Source organism: Clinocottus analis, unplaced genomic scaffold (genome assembly GCF_023055335.1).
Source record: "Clinocottus analis isolate CAN_PGR_092001 unplaced genomic scaffold, fCliAna1.0.p SCAF_12, whole genome shotgun sequence".
NCBI classification, from domain to species: domain Eukaryota; kingdom Metazoa; phylum Chordata; class Actinopteri; order Perciformes; family Cottidae; genus Clinocottus; species Clinocottus analis.
The window spans coordinates 9,404,203-9,427,876 of record NW_027175843.1 but is presented as its reverse complement, the minus strand read 5'-3'; the positions used below and the strand labels follow the sequence as shown (position 1 = coordinate 9,427,876).

Below are 23,674 nucleotides of genomic sequence, written 5' to 3'. Positions count from 1 at the left end.
GTTGAACCCCACACCTCCACGCAATAAACTATGTAACAAAGTACAAGTGAGCAATATGTGATATGCAAGGCCATATAAGTTAAAACATTTTTGGATGTATACAGGATTGACTTTGACATTTTACCATGATCTCCATGTTATTTTATCATCATGAATTTTGTCTCAAAAACTCTTTAAATTTTATCATCACAGTTTCTTTATTCAATGTCCCCATCTAATTTGTTTTGATTTCCAAAAAACGGTTGAAAACTTTGCATCATTCATGGCTTTTCTATATATCTATCCAATATCTATTTCCCCAGCACCTCCTAATAGGAACATTTAAAAACAATATGCCAATGTAAAAGGGGTCGTTCATAGTAGGGAACCAACAAAAAAATTGCACCTGAACAACTCCAAATAAATGATAATGTTGCTCTTTTACTGTTGGATGTTTACATAAGCAACCGCGAACGTATTAACATTAAAAGGTGATGATATGTCAATGTTGCACGCACAACTAGTCTCCGCTACCCCCAAGTGGCCCAAAAAATGTATTGCAGCTCTAAATGAAAATTCATTGATAGTTTATGATGCAAAACACTAATGAGAAACATAAACACAATCATCATTTATTAATTACAGAATAATGGAGTTTGACTGGGAGCCAGGCTCACAGACTAGGATGCACTCGTTACACTGTGTGTGCTGATAAAGTTGCTTAATTGTCCATGCACTCAGCTACTCATCTCTTCATTTAATCATTGCTCCTCACTGTTTCCAAGGGGAACCAGATTAACACAGTTCTCCAGCTGAATCAAGGATACTCCCTCCTCCTCTATTTATCTTTATCAATAAATGATGTGTCATAACTGGTCATGGTCCAATGGTAACGTTTGGCTTTTAATGTGATTAAATGTTGCAGTTTGCATCATTTTCAGAAACAGTGTTGGACCAATTCATCCCTCACTGTCAAAGATTAGTTTTAAATCTCAACAATGCAAATTCCATCTTATCTTGATCTATTCTTGACAACTTGCTCAGTGTCATACATCTTTATTTTATCTCTTCGTATTGCACTTCACCCACACATCCCTCATGCTGTTTCTGTTGTAAATTGGAATATATATTCAGCCTTGAATTCACTGGATAAGCTTAAGGGTTTCACAGACACAGATGTACCCAGGAATCTTTGCTCCAGTAAAAGACTTTAATGGTGCTGCCTAAGGCGTTCTGATGTTCTGAGGGTGCTGAGCTGTTATGTGAGAGAACCAATAGCCTCTGAACTTGGAGATGGAGCTGGAACTATATTATATACACTATATGTGCACAATTGCTGGTAGCCTGAGGCCAGAACAAAGTTGAGGAGATGTTGAAGTGAGAGTGGCGAAAGATGAGTCTAAATCAACCTTTGAACTGCGGCTGTGATCGACTGTGTGCTTTGAATTACACTGCAGTATACGAGTAAGCATGTGAAACTGTGTGTTGCCGCAAAAGCATGTGATTTTTGAGTTTGTGCACACAAAAGAGCATGCTCGTTTCTTCATTTGATTTGGAAATGCAAAGATGAACAGTACGTTATTGGAGGAAGATGAAAGCAGGCGTCACCTTGAACATTTCAATGCAGTGACCCAGTCAATGAAAACTATTCACCACACTGTGAGATCTTCAAATCAAGCAGCCTACATGCTGATGTTTAGTCCAAACGCTGAGCTCATGACGGGTCGCCGTCAGCACTGCATTTACACTGAATTACACTGAGCGTTCTGGTGAAAGTTCGGATGGAATTCCTGTGCCGGTCCTCAGTGTTAAAGGTCTAATTAGTTGCTCATGGGTTGAAGAGCATAATCGTTTCTATGTGTGCACAAGTCTGTCTGTGTGTAGTCTTTGCCATGATGAGCCGTGATGCTGGAAGCCATTAGCAAACACAAGTGAGGAGAAATGAAGCATTTCCCCCACTGAGATCACTCTCAGATGTGTGTGTGTGTGTGTGTGTGTGTGTGTGTGTGCGTGTGCGTGTGTGTGTGTGTAGGTTAGGGGACCCAGCCCATATGTATGTCATTGAAAGAGAAAAAAAAGTCTGAGACGCTGGACCCCCACTGGTTTTTTGATAAGCAACAAAGCTTCTTTTTTTTACATCAATAGAACCTGATGCTGTTGCACATGTCATCTGCTCTGTAATGCCGTCTCGAAGATGTATGTGTGGGGGTGCTCCTGATAGGTGGTTTATTAGGCTCTTCTACGTCTTCCATTTCCATATCTTTCTCTCTAGTTCTCTCATTTCAAGAAACAGCCTGTGATGTAACCCAATTTACAGTATGTGCTACGTGAGTGTTTTCTGATCAAAAAGAGTGCACAATGCTGCACTACAATGTGAGAGAAACTGGCAAAGGAGCAGCATGGGCAGTTCAAATAAAATAATAATATGTGAAAAATGTAGATGTCAGATTGAAATTTTATTCAGCGAGATTTATCCTTTCACTGTCACAACAATTCAGAGTTAATCTGTCCATCAGATTACGGTATCTCCTCATGCTACACGCAGTGTTTGTATAGTCTTTCCCTCAACACTTATGATTAGAGCAGTCATTATGAAAGTATGTGCGTGAGTATTGAGAATTATATTCCTGGAGTGTAATTGATGGCATGGTTAGGACATGAATGGACGCCGTACTCTTGCTTCAGCAGCAGTTGCATCACGGTTTGGAGAAAGCGTGCAGCCATTGAAAAATGAACGTTGTATGATTCTTGGACCAAACCTGACCCAAAAGTTATCTTTGGAAAGAGCAAGCTGAGGGAAAGTGTTCATTGCCCTCCCACGTATTGCGGAAGAAAGATATGTGTGTGTGCGTGAGTGTGTGTGTTTTGCAGTTTTGTGTAGTTTGTGCTTTGCAGGAGTACTTGTGTGACTTTGTCGAAAGATGAGTTAAGACAGAGGGAGAGGTAGGAATGCTGTGGTTACCTTGGTGTTCAGTATTGCACAGGAAATGTGACACGTTTGTTCACACACACACACACACACACACACACAACCGCTGAGCTGTGAAACCATAGCACAATGACCCCCAGCTGTTGGTGTGTAGAAAGCTGTTATCAGTGGGACAAAGTAAAGTACTGACTCCATAAGCATTTGGCTGAAGGACCCTCCTCAATCTTCTAGGATTTTATATGCATAAATCACTTTTACATTCCTTGTGTGAAGACTGAATAGAGATATAAGACGATCAAACACTCTGCATACAAAACACAGTCTTGAGTATGTTGTTTACTGACACACCGCAGTAGCCTTGAGCATGTGTTAATGCTGTTTATAAGTGCGGCGCGGTGGTGGGCTGTGCAACAGCGACAAAGGTCCAACATAATGGTCTGAAGTTCCAGTTGATTTATTGAGAACTGCGGGATGTATTTAGCCTTCTACTGTACTTTAAAACTCGCTTTTCCAATCTCCATCTCATTATCACTGTGCCCAACGCTCAATCAACAACTCACTACGGCTGCACCACAATCCATTTACTTGAGGTAGTCAATCTGACTTGGCTGAGCATTTGGCCCAGTCCTGCACTTCATAAATCCCAAATTTATTGCACATGGCCACATCCACTTCCTGTGAAAAGCTGAATGTGAAGTGCAATGATGCAAATGAACTTTGTATGCATGCGTGTATGTTTGCACGAGTGTATCTTGTGTCTGCAAGAGAGGGAAACATTACGCCCACCGTCTCGCATACCTAGATGCAAACTATCTGTGTCATTACTAAGAAGCGCAGCTACTAAAACGCGTTCCTCTGGCCAGGAAATATCACGATCTGTCACAGTAGAAAGATGATGCTGTTGACCCGCAGCATGAATTAAATCTATTGCGGTGAGGTCATGTCTCATTTTCAAATCTGAATCTGTCCAACTCTGATGGTGTCATTCATCTTTCCAGTCAAGAAAGGAAAACAGCACATTTCATGTTGAAGTTCACCTGCAGTGTTCCACATAGTGGTGATATTAACTCCTGGCACGGTGTCGTCTGTCTTGCTTTTACTTTTAGGAGTCCCTCTGAAGCCCAGGAAAGAGCTGGGGTTTTTGGAGCAGTCGTCGGGTCAGCTGGAGATCCGCTGGTCCTCCAAGTTCAACATCTCCGTGGAGCCCGTCCTCTATGTGGTGCAGCGCCGCTGGAATTATGGCATCCACCCGAGCGAGGACGATGCCACCGAGTGGCAGACCGTGGCACAGGTAGGAATCTACACAGCGTACATGCGAAAGAAACCCTGAAGCACGTCAGTAAGATGAAACATGTTTTGCTTTGTAGATCCCATCAAATGAGGGATTCTTTTGATCAGACATTTGGGATTTGGATCACTAAGAAATGTTAGCTTCACATGTCCCGGCGTGCCACATGCTGCAGCTGTGGAAGTGCTGCAGTGCACTGACAGACTGTTGCACATGGTTGCACATTCCTCACAGTCACAGTGTCTTTGAAAGTTTGGCAAAGAGTAACGTACAGATGACTGATGTGGCAGCAAAATCACATGGGACTGTGACCCTGCGTGCACCCTGACCCCTGTGGTTTTCTCTCCCGCCCCCCCATCTGTCCCTCAGACTGCAGAGGAGCGTGTCCAACTGGCCGACATCAGAGCCAGCAGATGGTACCAGTTCAGAGTTGCTGCAGTCAATGTCCACGGGACCCGCGGCTTCACTGCGCCCAGCAAACACTTCCGCTCCTCCAGAGGTCTGTGTGTGTGTATACATATGCATGTGTGTGTGGCCTTAAGTTCCTGTTTGACACCCAGTGCCCTCCATTTGTTATGATTAAGACCTTGGAACAGGTGGAGCCTTTGGAAAAGAGTTTTAATAGCTGATTTAACTTGTTATCTGACCATAGAAACCAAGTGTATGGGGTGGACCTTTCTTAATCACAGACCCAAAGGAATTCTGCCTTTAGTTTGACTAAAGACAAAAAATATCAAATCAATTTCCATTACGTGCACCATAACTCTCTTGAGAGCAGTGGTTCTCAAATGGATACTTGAAGGCATCCGGAGGGGTGCTTGAGATTTAAAAATATAAATTTTAAATAAGCATGAATTCAAAAATCCTTTAAAAATAGTTATTTAATAAATATTCAATAATATATGTGTAAGTTCTTTAACTGAATTGTATCAATTTTATATCAAATTAGACACTTATTGCACAAATGTATTAAATAGTTTTTTTTAACCAAAAAAATGCAAAAAAAATGCTTTGTCCTGGTTAGGGGATTCTTGCCTGGAAAAAGGTTGAGGACCACTACATTAGAGGACTAAATGTTGTAGTGTTCAAAATTGGTCAGAAATCCAATTGTGACTAAAATATGCTTGGTTAAGCCAAAGATACATTTATCACTTCTGACTGCTTGGGTTCACACTGCTTAGATGTGTTTATTGAAAACTGTATCAAGGAAGTTTACCTTTGAATTATTTTGTTAACCCTGTTAACCTGGATTGTAAGAGCTTCCCCTCCACAGCTTCAGCACATTTACCCAGTGAGTAAAGTGGAAATGGCAATTCATGCTGTGCCAAGTAGAGTAATGAGGAGCGACTGGGTGTGGAAAACTTATTTTTTCCTGCGTTGAAACCAGATCTTTATTTATGTCTTCAAAGAAGGGGTTTCCCTCTTTTTACGGTCATATAAAATGTAATATGTCTGAATTAGTCAGGATATTGCAGGTTTCAAATGAATGCAAGTGTTGTCTTGCTTCCAGAGGGAGTGACGTAACGTAGATGTGCTTCAGATCTTTGCCACAGATTAGAGAACAGGCTCTGATGGAATCCTGTGTAGCTGCTCTGCTCCTGTACGCTGCACTTTCAGTGTTGAGTGACACTGAATCCCAGTGTTGTGCTGCAGATGGCATTTGTTAAAGTGATGGCCAATTGTTGTGTGGTTCCCATGAATTACAGAGTTGTGAATGTAATGTGTCTAGAGTGTGTTTGTTTGACATGTAAAGGTAGGACCTGTGCCCGCTAATTCAGACATACGCAGCCCTGACTTAAGTTTCTTTCTAGATATATCGCGTAAAATAGTGTCTTTGTTGTATGGGCCATTTTAATTTGGTGAACTGTGTAATGCTCCAAGCACATCAACGTACTTTGCTAAACCAGTTTAATGTATTCATCCATATATAGAGAGTTATGGAGCATTGACAAACAACTGAAGTACCACCGTGTTGTGCCAAATACTGGACACCTGTGCCAAATCCGAAAGTATCGGTGGCGTGCGTTCTGGTGGCGTGCGTGTGTGCGTGTTGATCTGTCCTGTCAATCCCTCTGCATGCATTTACTCCCCAGAGCATTCTGGTAGGCTGTCAAACAGCCAGACGCCAGGTGGGAAAAAGATTCTGCTTCAGGGATGGAAGCCGATCTTCAATCAGGCCAATCGGTGCCAGGACGTTGATAGATTGATGGGAGCTGTCATGGATTTGATGAGCTCCCATCAGCTATTCTGTCTTGCCATTGTTATTTATATATTACGGCCATATCATCTGATTGCAATTTTGGACTACTATACTCTGTTAAGGCAATTTGTAAGAACTGACTGCTTATTTATCTTGCACAACCACCATCAGCTGGTATGGAGAACCGATGTGTCCACTTGTGCTGTGTGACTGGATTAAATGTGCTTCAGGTGGGAGAGGGCAGGAGGAAAGGAGAGCCAACCGGGCTGTGCCGTGAATCATTTTCTCATTAAGGGGCCATTCACTCTGGTCTGCCATTTATGTGGCCCTGCCTCTGCTCCTGCACTGGGAGGCTGACATCAGCTCGCTCACAGTGCATTCAGCAGGGTTCAGAACCATCATTACACACACGCACACATGCACACATACACGCGCACGCACACGCACACACACTTAGTTAGAGCACAGGAATGCTGAGTGTGAAGCCGAAGTGAGCTGCATGTGTTTGTTAACCCCTGACCTGCACTCTCGGTCCTGCCGAACGCCGTCATAGACGTGACATGACACCTGTCATAACATCTTGTGGCAGATTGTCAGTGGAAGACTAATTGCTTCACACAGTGTCATACTGGTCCCCCTCCCTAACTCCAATGCTGACTCGCGAGTGGTGAAAGGTGCCTTGGCCTGTAATGCACTCGACCTGAAATTATACTTGCCTTGGCTCAAGATTTGTCACATACAAGAACCAGAGGCCTTTTTTGTCTTCTACTCTAAACGTCTACAGATGTACTGCGCTGACTGTGTTGTTTCATCTTGATGCTATGTCTACAGACCCATCCGCCCCTCCCAGCCCAACCAGTCTGCATGTCAGCAACGTGACGCTGGGTGACGAAGGCCTGGTGACAGCCCGTCTCAACTGGACCCTGCCGGAGGAGCCCGATATCCCCATACATCACTACAAAATCTTCTGGAGCTGGACTGTGCCCACCAAGTCGCTGGTGCCATCCAAGAAGAAAAGAAGAAAGACCACCAACGGGGTAATCTCCTCAACCGTCTCTCAGTGATCTGTTCTTTCTCTCTGTCTGTCTGTGTGTGTCTCTCTCTCTCTCTCTCTCTCTCTCTCTCTCTCTCTCTCTCTCTGTCTCTCTCTCTCTCTCTCTCTCTCTCTCTCTCTGTCTCTCTCTCTCTCTCTCTCTCTCTCTCTCTCTCTCTCTCTCTCTCTCTCTCTCTCTATCTATCTATCTTTTTCTCTATCTATCTATCTTTTTCTCTCTCTATCTATCTCTCTCTCTCTCTGTGTCTCTCAGCGAGTTATCCAGAATGATCTCAGCATTTCCTCTGGCCTCACATCACTGTAAATGCATTCAGTGGAAGAAAGGATAAACATAGAGTACGAATTACCTTTATTTACAAACTTGCATGGCTATTAATCATACACAGATTGATACAATGTGTTATTCATTGTTTTTATATACTGATAAAATAAACCTTAAATGCACTGCAAGACTTTGAAACAAAACACATCAAGTATGATAAAAAGTCATATTTATAGTTGTAAATTACAATTTCAAGGTCTGTGTTTCTTAAATATCTCAATTTATGCCCCCTTTTGCAGTTTTGTATTTTGGAACTTTCGTTTTTTTCATTGTTTAATTAGTTATTTCGGAAGTGGTGAACAGGTTTATCTATTTAGTTGTTGTATTTTAATAGATCTCAATAGTCTCAAAGTCAAGTAGTTGTATAACTATACTTCATATCCTTTTTGTATCTTTTACTATAATGCCTATAGTATATTTAAACTAAGGCTAAGCTAAGACTCAGTAAAAACAGAACAAAACATCTAAGAAACATTGTCTTATACTAAAATAAATAAATAAATATATATATATATATATATATATATATCTATATATCTATATATATATATATATATATATATATATATATATATTAAAGGGAAAAACACATGATTCCTGCTGTTAATGCCTTAAAGCATTTCAGTTTGCATACTGTAACTTTATCAACACAGACTGAAAGAAGAGTTCATGTCCCTTTTTGGAGGGTCGTAACATCGACAAAGCCCCCCACTTGCAATCACAAAGAAAGGATAAATGCAATTTGGTTTTATATGCTTAAACAAACAGGCAAGCTAAAGACTTACAAAGTTAGACTTCCTGGCTTTGACAACTCAGAAAGCCACAGAATAATATTGTGATAGTATTTGTTGTCAAATGTAATTGTTTTTAGGATGAACCCCTTGACCTTATAGATAAATCATAGACTGTCTTCATAAATTACACACTCGCTTTGTGAGGCATTTGCACAATACATCCAATATCATGTGACCTGATAGCACATACCTGTGGTTTAGTATCTGTGAGGAGCATTTCATTCCAGACCCGAGCAGAAAGACAGATTGTCTAGACAGTTCACACACACACCTCTATGGAGTCTTCTCCTGAATTAGTCTATGAAATGCGTCACAGATGTGGCACACAGGAGATATAGATGGGAGACACCAGACACCCATTGACACATGTACTACTGGTTTCCACTTTGGCACCTCAGGGCTTTGAAAGCAGCCTGCTGGTAGAGGAATGTCAAAACACGCACAGTCAATAACAAGAATTCATCAAGCTCACGCTGCTGGTGGAATGCTGCAAGTCAAACACAGTGAGGAAGCCCTGGGAGTCTCTGATAACACGGCTCCCTCACAAGGGCCTGAAGCCTATCTCTTTGCCACAATACCTTCCCCAGCTCCACATGTGTTCCCAATAAGCAGGGCTTTCCCACAGGCCCCGGCTGACTGAGCTGGTACAATGGCGGGGACCATGACGTGGCTTTGAAAGGAGCCTCAAGTGACAGTGTGATAACAAACAAATGCCAACATGCAAGTGTTTTCCATTGTTTCAGGCTCACAGCTGGGTGGAACTGGAGGGACTGCAACAAAACAGCAGTTATACCGTGGAGTTGCAGGCCGTCACCTACTGGGGACAGGTGCGTCTGAAGAGCTCCAAGGCTTCTCTCCACTTCAGCACCAGCAAGAATAATGAGTCAGGTAAACATTGGTGCTAATATTCTGTAGAGAATTCAGCTGTCAGACTTGTTATGTGTTTTTAGACACTGGGTATGGAAGTTCACCACTTTGGTCCAGACTGAAAAAACTCTTGTAGACATTTATTGATTTGCCATGCACTACTGAAAGTATTTGGTTAAATCAATCTAGCAAAATCCAATTTTCTTTTCATTTGTTTGTTTTCCTTGAGAGTTGAGTTTACTCTCTTCTGAAATTATTGAGAGTCTTCAGGCATCATGAGAATTGCAAAAAGAAGAAATGGCCGAGATGCACTGACAGTACATCTGCATTTAGTCGAAGCTCCTGTGTGTTTAGTATCGCAGACCAACCGTCAGTGTTACGGGTTTGTTCATTTTAAGCATATGTGGCTCAAGAGGCAGTTGAATCTCTAACCTTGGACGTGTTTTGTAGTACCGTGTGTAGCCATCGAGTTACACAACGTTTATGCAGAAAGCTGCTGCAAATACATAATGTGTGTTTTTGTTACCATGCTAGAGAGTTTAGCACAACACAGTCACGGTCTTAGCTACAGCAGCAAATATTTCTCCTTTCTCTTTCCAGTAAAATCAGTGCTTAAGTCAAAGAAGGAGGAGATATCCCCTCTTGGTTCGACCTTGGCCAAACGCCCCTCTGGCCCTCTAGAGGTAGGCACACCCTTCTACCAGGATGGCCAGCTGCAGGTCCGTGTCTACTGGAAGAACCGGGGAGGTATGTACTATGCAATATTGATTTACAGCTTTGTTGGAATCTAATTAGCACCCCATTATGCCCATCAATCACTATGACTCATGTACACCAAAATTAAGTGTTAGGACCGATTCTCAGTGACTCAAACAATGGAAGATTTGTTTTTATAAATGTGGTATCAGATGGTGTAAATTAAATAAATGATACAATGTGTCATTGTGAGAGCTCAGTAATGTTAGAGCTGGACAAATTGGTGTACACAGGCACATGGACTGTTAGCGCTGAGCCACCGTTTAGTAACAAGAACAATAAACGCACAGAGCCTGAGCCGTGTGATGCGATTTATTGACAGCTGTATTTAATAGATCCTCACCCCCTCGAATTAGAGCTGAAGCGGCCCGTTTTTGTTTTACAAGACCTGATGTCATTGGGAACAGAAACAGTCGTGGGTTGCAGCACCGTAAAGGGTTAAAGCCAATAGGAATGCCTGTCCCTGCGGCGTCCATTCCCCAACCCTCACCAGAGTGGAAATATGGAAACCTTGAAAGCCACGCTCTCAGGGTAACCTGTCAAGTCCCATTCACTGGTCTATGTTATGTTACTAATATATGTCATCGCCTAAGCCAAACTCTACATCTTAGAGTCAAGAATGCAAACCCTGGCTGAAGGAGGCCTGGTGAGACACCAACTGCTGAATCAGAGTGAGGGAGAGACAGAAGGGGAAGATGGAGTTGGCCCAGAGCTGTTAGCAAGGTTGGCCTGGACTCAGAGAGCTGAGTGATGCTGACGGGGATCAAGTGTGGCTTGGGAATCACAGTGTTGCAATGCAGAATTAATCCTGGTCCAGCTTCTCTGTCTCTTGTTTCCAGTGGTGGTCTGCAGTGCAGTGTGTGTGCCACTGCCACTCATTAGTGTGAAAGATGGCCCTGGCTTTGACTCGGACAACCTGGGTTCCACTACTGTAAACATACAGACATGCAGATGGCCTGCAGAGTTATAGTCTATGGACATCTGGTTTGTGAGAAAGGACAGGTTAACTGAACCATGATTAAACTCTCACTCATTGTCTCTGTGATGTGCACCAGCCCAGCTTCTGGGTTGTCTCCATCACACGAAAGAGAACCATACTGTACAGCAGCTCAGATAATATATCGCTGTCTGCCCAACATCCAGACAAAAGACAGCAGTCCAGCCGCGGCGACACTTTTTAGGCTCTCTTCCAGCCATGATTTATCGAACACTGCTGAGGTTCTGTTCTCTACCTGATTTTCATGTCCCGTTTCTTGTTATACATACCACTTCCCCTCTCTGTCAGACCGGCTAAGCATATCTTGTTTATTTTTCCCCCTCAATTTCCCGGTTCCCTGTAATTCCTCTCTTCTGCTTCCAAAGAGCTCAGGGGCTCCACGTGCCAGATCAGTGTCTAAACCTTCAAAGGACCCCTTTTATCTCCCCACCACAACCCAGGCCCCCGCCGAGGGGTGAACATAGGATATACTCAATTATTAATCGGAGAAATATTTCACATATTCAAGCGACACAGTTAAAAGAATAATAAATCTAGCAACACAAGACGAGGGTGATGGGCAGATAAACACTGCTGGTGAGCTACTGTACAGCAATCAAGCGAGTGAGAGCTACTGTGTAGCAGCATGACCGGGGCTGTCTCTCCACTGATGAGAATGTGAATCCTTCAAGCTCAAATTTGGATTGGGAATTGAGCCTACAGCAGACAAAAATAAAGGTTTTGGAAGCAGGAAAAGCATGTGAATAAACTAATGCAAAGATAAAGAAGTTATTTCATGTTTTTATTTTTATTTTTAGAGACTAGAGTTATCATTATTTATCAGTGATGGAGTTAGTAATAGCATATCTGATATAGGGAGTGTTGTAATTTGTGAGATATCCATCAGTTAATAATTTTGGCCTGTAAAACTGTCTTTTGATATCTGGTTAATGTGCAGTGGGTGCTGTGGTGTTACATAACTATGTAAAGGTACACCAGCACTGTCCTGAGATAGCATGTTAAGATATTGATGGCTACTTTAAGGTAACCCCATATTTCAGAGTTAGAGGGGCGGTTGTACCTTTTACGTGACTACCTTTATTTTTTGACCATCATATTCGTTTGAGGCTTTTTTTTAAGAAGCAAGTTAAGGATGAAGTGTCTTGCTAAAGGATGATTGTGATTATTGATCAGCTTTTTGTAGAACAAAGTGAAGACTGGGGCTAGCTTTGCTTTGTCGGCCAAAAGTCCAAAGAACAATTTGTGTCGATATAAAGAGAAAAGCAGCAAATCTTTTCATTTGAAGACTCAGAACCATTAAATATTTGCCATTTTTGCTTCATAAAGAAATTGCTGTCACTAGACTTTTTGTTGATACACTAATTATTTTGACTCTAGTCATTAATACAGTGATACAATAATATAAAACTGACAAGGGCCCTTCTGCTGTTTTTTTTATTTTTATGATTAATTCCAAAATTAAGTACAATCTCGCTCTTATAAAGATCTCAGTTGTGTCTTTTATTGTGTGATATTGTGACATATTGTCCCTTTTCATCTTCCCTCTTTCACAGACCCTGCTGTGAGTCGCTACCATGTCCAGTGGATGCCGGAGTACTGCAGCCACAACGAGACCCGAGGACCGGAGAAATCTGTCACGCAGGTTAGTCTGCATCATCCATTTCACACACCTTCCGACTGCAGGTCAGACCACAGAGTGCAAAGCATAGAGCTGCAGCATGATCAGCAGCTCTGTGCTATGCAAAGCATGCGCCTTATCTTTTCTCTGGCGCTTAGAAAGGACAGCACAGCGAAAGAAAACAACTCTGCTGAGTGAGCCTGAAGCCCTGTTGTGTTTTGATTTGTACTGGGCAAATCCCTGGCTGGTGTTTTGAATATTATGAGTCAGTCGTGTGGTCAGGCATGTGGTGTGTTGGCCAATAAATCGCATTTACTTAAACAATGTTTCCCGGAAGGAGGGAGAGGGGATGATTCACCTCCAACAGTCCCAGCCATGCATTGTGCATGTTTTTTTTTTTTCTTGTAGCGTGCATTAGAGCCTGTGTAGGGGTTGGGAGAATCTCGGGGTGCGGAGGGAGAGGGGGGGTCAACTGCTTGGGCTCAGGCTGATCCAGGATGGCAGAGGCCTGGCAATCAACACATTCTTTGGGGACCAGCGCTCTGGTTGCTAGGAAATGTACATTTTCTATAGATCGCTGGGAAGGATTCCAGCCTTGTGCTTTTATGTGAGCGCAGCGCCTCATTCCCTTTTAATCAAAGCTGTTTCATATCAGAGAGAATATACACACACTCTCTCAAGGGACTGCCTTTTAATGTAGAACTTCTTTATTGCAAATGCAAGATCTAAATCCACTAGTCAGCAGGATTTTTTTGTTTTGTTTCCACGAATCAGATGAGAAAAGTGTTTTCTTGTTGAGATCAAAAGATTTTTGAAATAACTGTTAAGTGTAAGACGGCAGCAGAGCGTTCATTAACAGGGATTTACAGGCTAGTCCGGTTTAAAAAAAAAATCTTTTTGGTTGCTGATTCTTAATTAAGTCGTGTTTATGCCACATGTGGAAGCTATAAAAAAAACATTTATATTGTAAGTTGAAGAGAAGGATAGTGGTCTAACCCCTACCATGTGAGTGTTCAAAGTGATTTTGTAATGTGGGGCATGTTCCTGAGGCCTAAGCGGGAATGTGATCTGCCCCGCGCTGTGTATTTAATTATCTCTGAAGCTCCATGGGACCTGACCTGGGTGACATGTCAAAGTCATCAGGGCTGAATGATGTGTTTCTTGGCTCAGGAGAACTACATCAACCTCCCAGGCCTGCTGTTCTCCTGCAAGTACAAAGTCACCGTTCACATGCTGAAGTCTAAGAGACGCTCCAAGGACGAGAGCACCACCTTTCTTACACCATCCTGTGCTACCATCCGTAGCAAAACTCACAAGCACATCCCCTGTCCAGGGGAGGGAGGTGAGTACTCAGCTGTTTATGGTGTACAGGCCATATTGAAATTGATGTGTATTAGTGCTGACACAGTAATCAGGCACCGTAGCATATTAGTATCATCACGATAATGGACAAAATCAATAGACTCTTTAAGGAATAGTTCAACATTTCAGGAAATGAAATTATTTCTTTTCTTGCCAAGAGTTAGATGAGAAGATGACACTCTGGTGTCTGTATGGTAAATATGAAGCTAACACCTGAAGCATGTTAGCTTAGCTTAGCACAAAGACTGTGACCGGGAGGAAACAGCCAGCCTAACTCTGTCCAAAGGTAACATAACCTGCATACAAGCACCTTCAAAAGCTCACTAGTTACAGTCATGCGTAGTATCAATCTTCTCATTTAGCTCTTGGCACTTTAATAACAAGACCCTGACTGAGACCACCTTTCTCCTCACAGCTCCAGGGGTTCCAAAGGTTTTGGCTAAGCCAGAGAACCTGACAGCCTCTTTCTCCATCATTGAGGGAAACATCACTGGCAACTTCCTGTGGCGCGTGTCTCGAGTGGCTCTTCATCAGCGAATCACAGGCTTCCAAGTCACCTGGGCCGAGATCACCACAGAAAGCCGGCAAAACAGCCTGCCCAACAGCATCATCTCCCAGTCCCAGATCTTACCTCCAGTAAGTCTATTTTTACTCCCATAATAGCTATAATGAAGGCTGTTTTTGTAATTCTGCAAATTGATTATGTTCCTTATCCCAGGACCATGCTGTCATGTATAGTCTGTAAATTGTCCCGACGGTATGTTCTATTTTCAGCTTTTCATTTCACAGCGTCTGTCAGAGGTGAGGGTGATATAAGGATAACAATGTTGTGGCCTCCTTGCACGAATCTTTGGATACGCAGTGGTGTGTAGACAGGCGCAGGGAGAGATCTGAGGAAGTGTTGTGTCCTGCTGGAAGTTCTCCTCCTCTACTTTTTCATCTGCTTGCGAGTCTTACTCTTTCATCCTCCGTGAGAGCTCCCAAAAAGCATCTCTTTGACATAATCTGCTCCATCAACAACACGTTCCGCCTATCTGCACCTCCCAGCCTCTAGAGCTCGTCTATAAATACACCCACCCACCACACACTTTATCAAGCTGGCAGCCAAAACGGAGAGACAGCAAGCCTTGTGAAAACAAAGTCTTTGTTTTTGTCCGTGGCTTGTGCAATGAGAGCTCTACAGCCGATACTCCCCTGTTTTACGGCCCATTCAAATGCAAGTCCTGTCAAATTCAAGCGCACACGTTCGGTTGTATTTCAACTGATTGTGTGTCTTTTGCTGCTCTTCTCCCTCACTCGGCAGGATCATAACTTGCTCGTTGTGTCCAACCTGCGGCCATCCACCTACTACAGACTGGAGGTGCAGGTCATAACAACTGGAGGGGAAGGTCCTGCCACTGTCAAGACCTTTCAGACCCCGACCATATTACCAGTCATTCAACACCGTAAGTCACCATCACCGTCTTTGATGCTCCATTACAACCACTAATGTGATTTTTTTTTTTCAGTTAAAGTTTCATGTATGGTTTTTATTCAGTGGCTTTTACTGCTCAGTGCTAACATTATTTCGTATATCTTTAATTTATCCTTAAAAGCAATGGTTTGATTTTTTTTAGTTTAAGTTCAAATTGTTATAGTTAGATTAGAAGATCGATACCACTCTGACATCTGTGATAAATACAAAGTTACAGCCAGCAGGCGGCTTTTTTCACTCAACGAGGAAAAAGTGAAAAAACAGGTTTTGTCCCACGTTAACAAAATCCACCGCCACACTTCTATAGCTCACTCATTAACATGCTAACTGGCAACTGTTCAGAGCCGAGAACTGGTCTCACACAAATAATCATTTACCTGAAAGAAAATATGCATAGTTCCCAAAATGTCAAACTATTAATATCAACAATGACTCATGTCACATGCGGAGTAGAAAGGGGTCGCTTAAAGCAATGAATAAACATAATTACAGCAGTTTCCCTCAGCTCTAGTGCATTTTGGTATCTTTCAGTTGGTTTTGTGTCCTGTGCATATTTCCAGACACAACAAGCAGCTGTTTACTGTGAAACATTTCTAAAAATGTATCATGTTAGGCTACTAGCCCAGCATCAAACATCTAGCGAGGGAACATAGTGGAGCGTTTGGCAGCTGAAGAGTTTGATATTTGTCCCTAATGAATTGGTTGAGAGCCAAGAGAAGAGTGGATATTGATCTTACATTCAGAGTTCCAGAAACACAACCCTAAATAAATGCCATATCAACTTTGGAAAGGGGTAATATGTCAATGTTCGCAGCTCGTTTCTGCAGCCTCAAACTTGCCTCAAAATCGTCATTTTAGAAAAAGATGCTGTGCTTGCGCCTCATTGCTACATACTTTGTACAAAGAAGACACACTTAACGCTGAATGTTTAGCTCAGCAAAAGGAGAGGATATAAAAAGTATTCATGTTTAACACTGTCATGATTCAACAACAGCCAGGCCATTCATACTGCATAGGTCTGAATCTCTGATAATGTCTGTTTTTCTAGGGCCCAGACTTCAGCAGCACCACTCCCACCACCAGAAGCCATCAGTAGAAAGGCACTGAGCTGCAAGTCGAGGCAAACCCAATAGGGAGAAGCATCAGTGGCTGTCTGCTCCTGTCTGTCAGGGAAGGAATGTGTGGAACCAAACAGAAACACAGCAAACCAGACCATGAACTGACCCCCCCCTGCTTGTGAAATATGGGTCCATCTTATCCTGGCTCCACAACACATCAGCTATTCCTTCTTAACCCCTCTCCCTTGACTGGTACATGTCAGCGGACGGGTTGGTCTGTACAGTGAAATTTATACTGCAAGGTCTCATACTCTGCTGTTAGTAACACCAACGCATCCCGAAACTCATCAGGTTAGTAAGTTATGGGAACTTCTTAAATAGTTGTGATCCAACTGTCCTCATACGCAGCCACACGGTATTATCAAAATTATTATCAGCAAAATGCAATTAGGTCATGGTCTAAAGAAAAACATTCAGTGATGAGTGAACATGGATGGTCAGAAATGCCAGAAACATTTGTTTGTTCACAAAGAAAGAAAAGTAGAAATTCATCTATTTATTTTGTGTTACCCATTAAAGAGGCGCTTAGGCATACAGTCAGTACTGATGGAAAATGTAACTCAAGTCATTGTTGTCTAACCCAGAATATTTCACATAGTATGTTGCATGTAGTACATTTGATTTTTTTGAACTGTAAATGAATTACTTGCTTCAAATTGAAAGCTAGTAATGGTTTTGCATGACAACCGTTAGCATTCTGTTGGCATGAAATAATGTCTGTGTTACCTCTTTTCAGTATGTTAGCAATATTTCATTAAAAGATTAACAAAGAATTATATTGGGAGTAATACGTAATGTTTATTAATGAAATTATAACTTGTGTGGAAATGATGAATTGTACATGTTCTTGGCTGTAGAAATATTTGTCGTGGAACAGTCAGTGAATGTCTATATTTATTTATGTGTGTATTACAAAGTTTGGTTGGATGTGTGTGAATGTGTATGTTCCGTGTGTTCTCGTCTCAAGTTTTTGAACTGGCAAAAAAATCTTGTAAAGACATTTTGTAAAAATGGAATTGTAAATACAGTCTAATGTTACATGTTATTTTTCCATGGTAGAAACTGTACAAAATGCTAAGTAATAAAATAATCCTTAACCAGTTCTCTTTGCTGTTTGTTTAATTGAAGTAAACAGACATGCATCTCCTCCTTGTGCTCAACTATTTGGCAGTTAATGTTGCTTATTTTGGCTGTAAGAGCCGTCATGGCGAACTCTGAGTACAACATATTCACTGATCCGTCCAGGAGCCTGATACATTCACTCTCCAAGTCCAAATAAACAGGTCATCTAGCTCAACAGCCCGAGTGGATTTACCATCGCTGAGGTCGTCACCCATCAGCAGAATACTCAGCTTCTCAGAGCACTTGTGTTAGAAAAGCATTAAATCCCTCCTCTGCTCAGCAGCCTTTCACTCTCATGAAATTAAAAGTGGGAATGTTTACAAGCAAATAAAGCCAAGAGTGACATTGTGGGAGTTAGTCCTATATATGTGGGGTGTATGATTTTACTTCCTTATGTGTTGGATGAAAGACGGAGGACACATAGATTCAGAATAGTGTTTAACAGTGTACACATGCATTACATTCTTGTTAATAGTAGTTTAATTTAGATTAAGGTTCATTTACACCACAGATAAATGTGGGCATTGTCATTAAATTAAAGTTTGTGTTGCAGACGTTTTCACCACAGAGACATACAAATCCCACATGGCAACAAGAGCTGTTGCCAAAAAAAATCTGAGTTTCCTAGCGTCAACAACTTCAAAAGTGAGTTTTTGTTTTCAAGTCATGCAGGGAATTAATTAGTGCTCGGACTTTATCGCTATTTTAACGTAGACTAAAACGAATAAAACAAATTTTGCATTCACTTCCGTTACATGCATTATTTAACCAAAAATCAACATGAAAAAAGAAATGTACACTGGGGGAGAAGTCAAAACATGTTCTATTTTTAGTTACATCGTTCATACCTTTTCCAATTGGTGCAGTTTAAAGTTCCAGGCATTTTCATGAGTTTTGTTTATTTCCCCCCACAGCCATGTGCAATTGTAATTTGCTCATAATACACCTCAGGAAAAAGAGTATCCCAAAATAAACTATTCCAGTGTGCTGCAAACAGAGGAATAATTTCCTTTTTCTGCTGTTGGAGGTTAATCATTGTCAATTAAATATGGCAAATATTTCAGTTTTGAATGCAATATTTGAAATCATGCACTGTATTGATTATGTCTGTGTGTCTGTATATGTATGTGTCTTTGTGAGGAAATTTTACTGTCCAGATGTTTAGATCTTAAGTCGGTTCATGTCGTCATTTTTCAAGGCAAGAGACAAATTATTCCGAGTCCTTATTTTCACACACTCAGCCTCTTCACTCAGTCAGTGCTTTGCCGCCCACTTCTCAGGGATGTTGTTTATGTACAGTTCTATTATGTCACAGGAGATTAGTTCCTCTTGGTCTGTGCACGCTAATCCCTCTCTCTTTTCTAGGAGCCGGGCCAGTGTTTAGCCAAGACTCCTTTCTGTGCGAGCCAGCCCAGCCCCTCTCCCTTTCAGGCTGTCACAGTCCCTCTCTACACACACCGAATACCATGGCCCTCAAGTGTGAAAACCTCAAAACAAAAGGGCCTCCAGCCTCTTTTGAGGCATGTTGCAAGACGTTAAAGTCTCCAAGGACATAAAAGAAAGGGAAAAAAATGCAACAACTAAATAATGGGCCAGTCGTCAGAACAAAAGCTCTGTCTCTTATGGTACAAGGCCAGTGAGGGCTTATTCACTTTGCATTCCATTACATCCCTATTGTGAAAGTCAGAGAGGGGATATTGCTTTCAAATTTGAACACATATTTCAGAAAACAATATTATTCATTTGGCTCCGGACAATCAAATATTTACCCATCTTCTAGTTGACATTAGCCTTCAATTTATTAAAATTGAGAATAAAACAGTGATACAGTGATAGTCTGTTTCTCCCACACATTTCCTCTGACCTCTTTGCACCCGTTCTGCAGATTAACATCGCAACGAGCTATGCATTACTATTCATCAAATCTAAGCCACTTTTATGGTTCATCCTACAATAGTTGACAGAACAACTGTAACATTACTCCCGAAAGGATTGGTGGAATCTAAGTTTTGATGATAGGTATGAGCCCCGCATGACTTTGAAGTATGAGGCAACAAACTAAATGGATGGACTTTACTTTCCTATTTCAGATGACAGCTATCGTAACCTGAAAGATTTGAAAGCAAGTGATGGTCTCATGTGAGTTTCAGGTCAGTGAGATCTTCGAGCAGAGCCAGGCATTTGTTCCAGATTACTACCACATGGACGACATCCATTTGCGCTTGTACTCCTTCAATATGATGAGGTAGAATACATTGTCTGTGAGATTGATGAAAAGTAACCAGGGTGTTTCCCCCCCTCCATTAAGAAAGGCAATGTTGCTTTAATTCTGCGGTATGGTGAGAAATCTGACCTTGCCCTGGGCTGTGGCATGTTTATGGTTAGGCTCTGGTGAGTGGGACCAGGCAGGGGACACATGAAAGGATCGCCCTGTCAGGCTGCAAAAGATGTTCAGTCCAAGTCTAATGAAGACCAGAACACATGGACAGACCCGAGTACATGCCACACATTACACAAGCACTGGAGCCACAACACTGATAAGCGTAGTATTCGTCTTTTGTTCTTTTAAGGTTGACAAAGGGAGAAGCTCCATAAGTGCCTTGATTGAAACGCAATAGTGCCGGGACATTAAAGCGAAAACATCAGCCCATCCAAAGGCAGACAGATAATGTGTTTGTTTTCGCCGCCTTTCATTTTAGCAACAATTTCCTTTGCCTCTGTGTCTCCACTGGGAACGTTATTTCCTTGTCTCTGTGTCTGGACAAGCTTTCTTGGATTGTACGAGTCAGCTGCTGAGCTGCTATAATGCAACCATAACAGCATTATTTGGTATAAACACAGTTATCGGCTTATAAAATACACCTGTGCTTTCAAATGCAATAACTAAAATCTCATAATCTTCATTTTTGTTGACACTGTCAAAAAGCTATTAATTCAGCTCTTCTTTGGCTGTTGTTGTGAGATATATTTGGACACTATATAGACGTGTTGTTTCAACATGAATCAACAATGAATCACCTGTATTATTATTATTATTATTATTATTAATAATATAGTAGTAGTAGTTTTATATAGTTGTGCTGGGTCTAATTATAATTCTAACTGCTTATACTGTAGGACCTTTTAATCTATGACAAGCTTCATACTGTATATTGTCAACCGATCATTTGTTTTGCATGTAACATTTAAATAAAAGTAGCACTTGAGTAGCACTTAAATTACACTTACTTATAGCCCTTTGTAGTTTGGCTTTCTTTAAGAAATTGTACTTCTTGATTTTTGTGGTTCTGAGTTTGTACTCATGGTTGAATGCACTTGTTGTCGCTTTGAATAAAAGTGTCAGCTAAATAAAATGTAATGTACATAAGCAAAGTACTAGGAACAGTTTGACGGATACATGTTAAAAAGTAAAATATTGCTGCATGAAATGGTGTGGAATAGAAATATAAAGTGGCATGCAATGCAAATATGCAGGTAAATTATGTACAAACTGTACTTAAGTACAGTCATTAAATGTACAAAGTTCCTTTCCACCATTGAGTGCAGTGTAATGCAGTGTGGTACAACACCGCGGGTAGCAGCCTCAACAACACCCGTTTCAACACCTCTCTGAGTCAACAAGTCTAAACATTTAAGAGCTTCACAAAGATAAATACACTTCCATCATCCTGAGCTGAAACACACTTTTTTTCAAAGGACTTGTCATCCTTTGGAGTTTGGGTCAAAGGTAAGCAAGAGGTCCAGTGTGTTTGTGTTTACTAAGAAAACGTCACCAGAGGAGTCGTTATCCAGCTCCCTATGTCCAAACCAAACATCCTTCTCCACAGGCGTACAAAGTAGAGCGATCAGGCAGGAAAGCACCATCCAGCTGGGTAATAGCTGTTTATAATCCCCTCTGATTAGTGTTAATCCCCTTAAAGCTCCTTCCTGAGAATAAACACATGTTGACCCCAGTGACCCACTCCTAATTAATGAAGTTTGGTATGCTATATAATTTATTCATTGTGGTCAATCCAGTGTTACATGAGCTTGTAATAGAGCTCTTAACAATAGAATATATAGGTAATAATTACAACAACAACAGACACTTTTGAATTTTGGATTTCTGACTGGTGTTTGCTTTTTCACAATACAATTCTCCCCGGGCGTGACTGTAGTGATGAGAGGCAACTTTTCGTCTTGTGTTCTTCTCTCCTGTGAAGTCAGTGAGCGGGGTCGGTAGCTGGGCCTCAGAGGCGAGGCAAAGTTCACAGGTTAGCGTGTACCCAGGAGGATGGACGGCAGCATGAGGGCAGGGCCCAGGCTCGGGGACAAGGGGAAGGTCAGGGGTTGAGTTCAGATGGAATCCACACAGAGGATGTTGAAATAGATATTGTCAGGGGAGGAGAGAGCTTCCTTCACTTTTCCTGCAGGCCTGCCGATAAACACTCCACAAGGCAGGAACAACATCAGAGACCACACATCTCCTGCTCGGAACACTAATTCAGAGGTGTTAATAAGATGATGCATATGCAATCCAAAGTGGCAGTTACAGTAGCAGAGGAAATTATGACAGGCATAATTTGATGTGTAAACACTGTGCTTCAGCACCTCCGCTTGCTCAGTATGTCCAAATAAACTTGCGTGACAGAAAAAAGAGCTGTGAAAAATGGGTTGTGGGGGCTGGTTAAAGTTTTAAATTCATGCACTATTTTTTTTTTTTTACAATAAACAAACAAATGTGGTTCTTACTTCAGCTCAATCACATTTGCACATTTTAGCTCAGAGATTTCTCTGAGTTAAATCTGCTCTGTCACCGTCTTGATTGTTCCAGATTAGCAAAGGCAATCAATTTGTCTGTCTGTGTTCTCTCTTCATGTGGGAGGACTACTATGGATCAACATCTGGTGCATACCCAAAATAGTAAACGTTACTGTCTATTTACTTATAAAAAGATGGCATCAGAGATAATTACTGCTCACAATAAAGGCACTGATATATATATATATAATTGGTTGTGCGTAGAAAATCAAAATGAGGCATGGCTTGAAAAGGGAGCATGAAATTGATTACTCTGTAAAAGAACGGCTTATATGTGCAATCACAAAAGCTTGTACAGGCCACCAAACACACGGAGCGGCAATTGACGCCACAAGTAAATAAGCACCAGGATAATCCGATTTTTTGTTTTTATTTGAAGACGTCGATCTAAATACATTAAAAACAAAGCATGCACATGGCTCAGCAAACCACAATGTTTATGTAATAAATATGCAGTATTTTGCCGTGTGTGTGTGTGTGTGTGTGTGTGTGTGTGTGTGTGTGTGTGTGTGTGTGTGTGTGTGTGTGTGTGTGTGTGTGTGTGTGTGCGTGTAGGTGTGTGTGTGTTCTCTCAGGCTAAGAACTCATTTCCACTCTTGATGATCACAGGCACCCATGATTGTAATGCTGACGAGCAGGCTAGTTCTGCCCGTGGCGTACAAAGGAATCTGGACATGTTTAGGCACTAACTTTCATGTTTTTTTTTTTATGCTGGTATGAAGTTGAATGCTGATGTTGCGGGCAGCTGGCTCTCATTAACGAAACATGATGTCAAACAGAGGGCTTGGCTGGCGAAAGTCAACTGCTCGTATACTCTCTGGTCGCCAGCGTCTCTCGCCGTCGCTCACCATCTCTCGCCATTTCTTGCCATACACTAGCCATGCGGAGAAGTGTTTGACCTGGTGGACTTGATACTTTGACTTTGGCCCCGCGAAGTATTCAACAAAGACAAACCCTGAATGATCTATGTGTGATCTATATTTTCAATCATTCT

At 41.7% G+C, this 23,674-nt stretch overlaps 1 protein-coding gene across 1 annotated transcript in view; it reads left to right on the top strand.

Annotated features, from left to right (window-relative positions):
* Positions 1 to 17,845, top strand: part of LOC137782835 (anosmin-1) — a 38,168-nt gene extending 20,323 nt beyond the window's left edge. The window contains exons 5-14 of the mRNA XM_068572501.1: positions 4,015 to 4,199; positions 4,566 to 4,695; positions 7,228 to 7,433; positions 9,310 to 9,454; positions 10,034 to 10,180; positions 12,740 to 12,828; positions 13,975 to 14,146; positions 14,582 to 14,802; positions 15,470 to 15,611; positions 16,689 to 17,845. Coding sequence (XP_068428602.1) covers positions 4,015 to 4,199; positions 4,566 to 4,695; positions 7,228 to 7,433; positions 9,310 to 9,454; positions 10,034 to 10,180; positions 12,740 to 12,828; positions 13,975 to 14,146; positions 14,582 to 14,802; positions 15,470 to 15,611; positions 16,689 to 16,747 — 1,496 coding nt within the window. The 3' untranslated portion in view covers positions 16,748 to 17,845. The remainder of the gene's footprint in view (positions 1 to 4,014; positions 4,200 to 4,565; positions 4,696 to 7,227; positions 7,434 to 9,309; positions 9,455 to 10,033; positions 10,181 to 12,739; positions 12,829 to 13,974; positions 14,147 to 14,581; positions 14,803 to 15,469; positions 15,612 to 16,688) is intronic.
* The last annotated feature ends 5,829 nt before the right edge of the window (positions 17,846 to 23,674 follow it).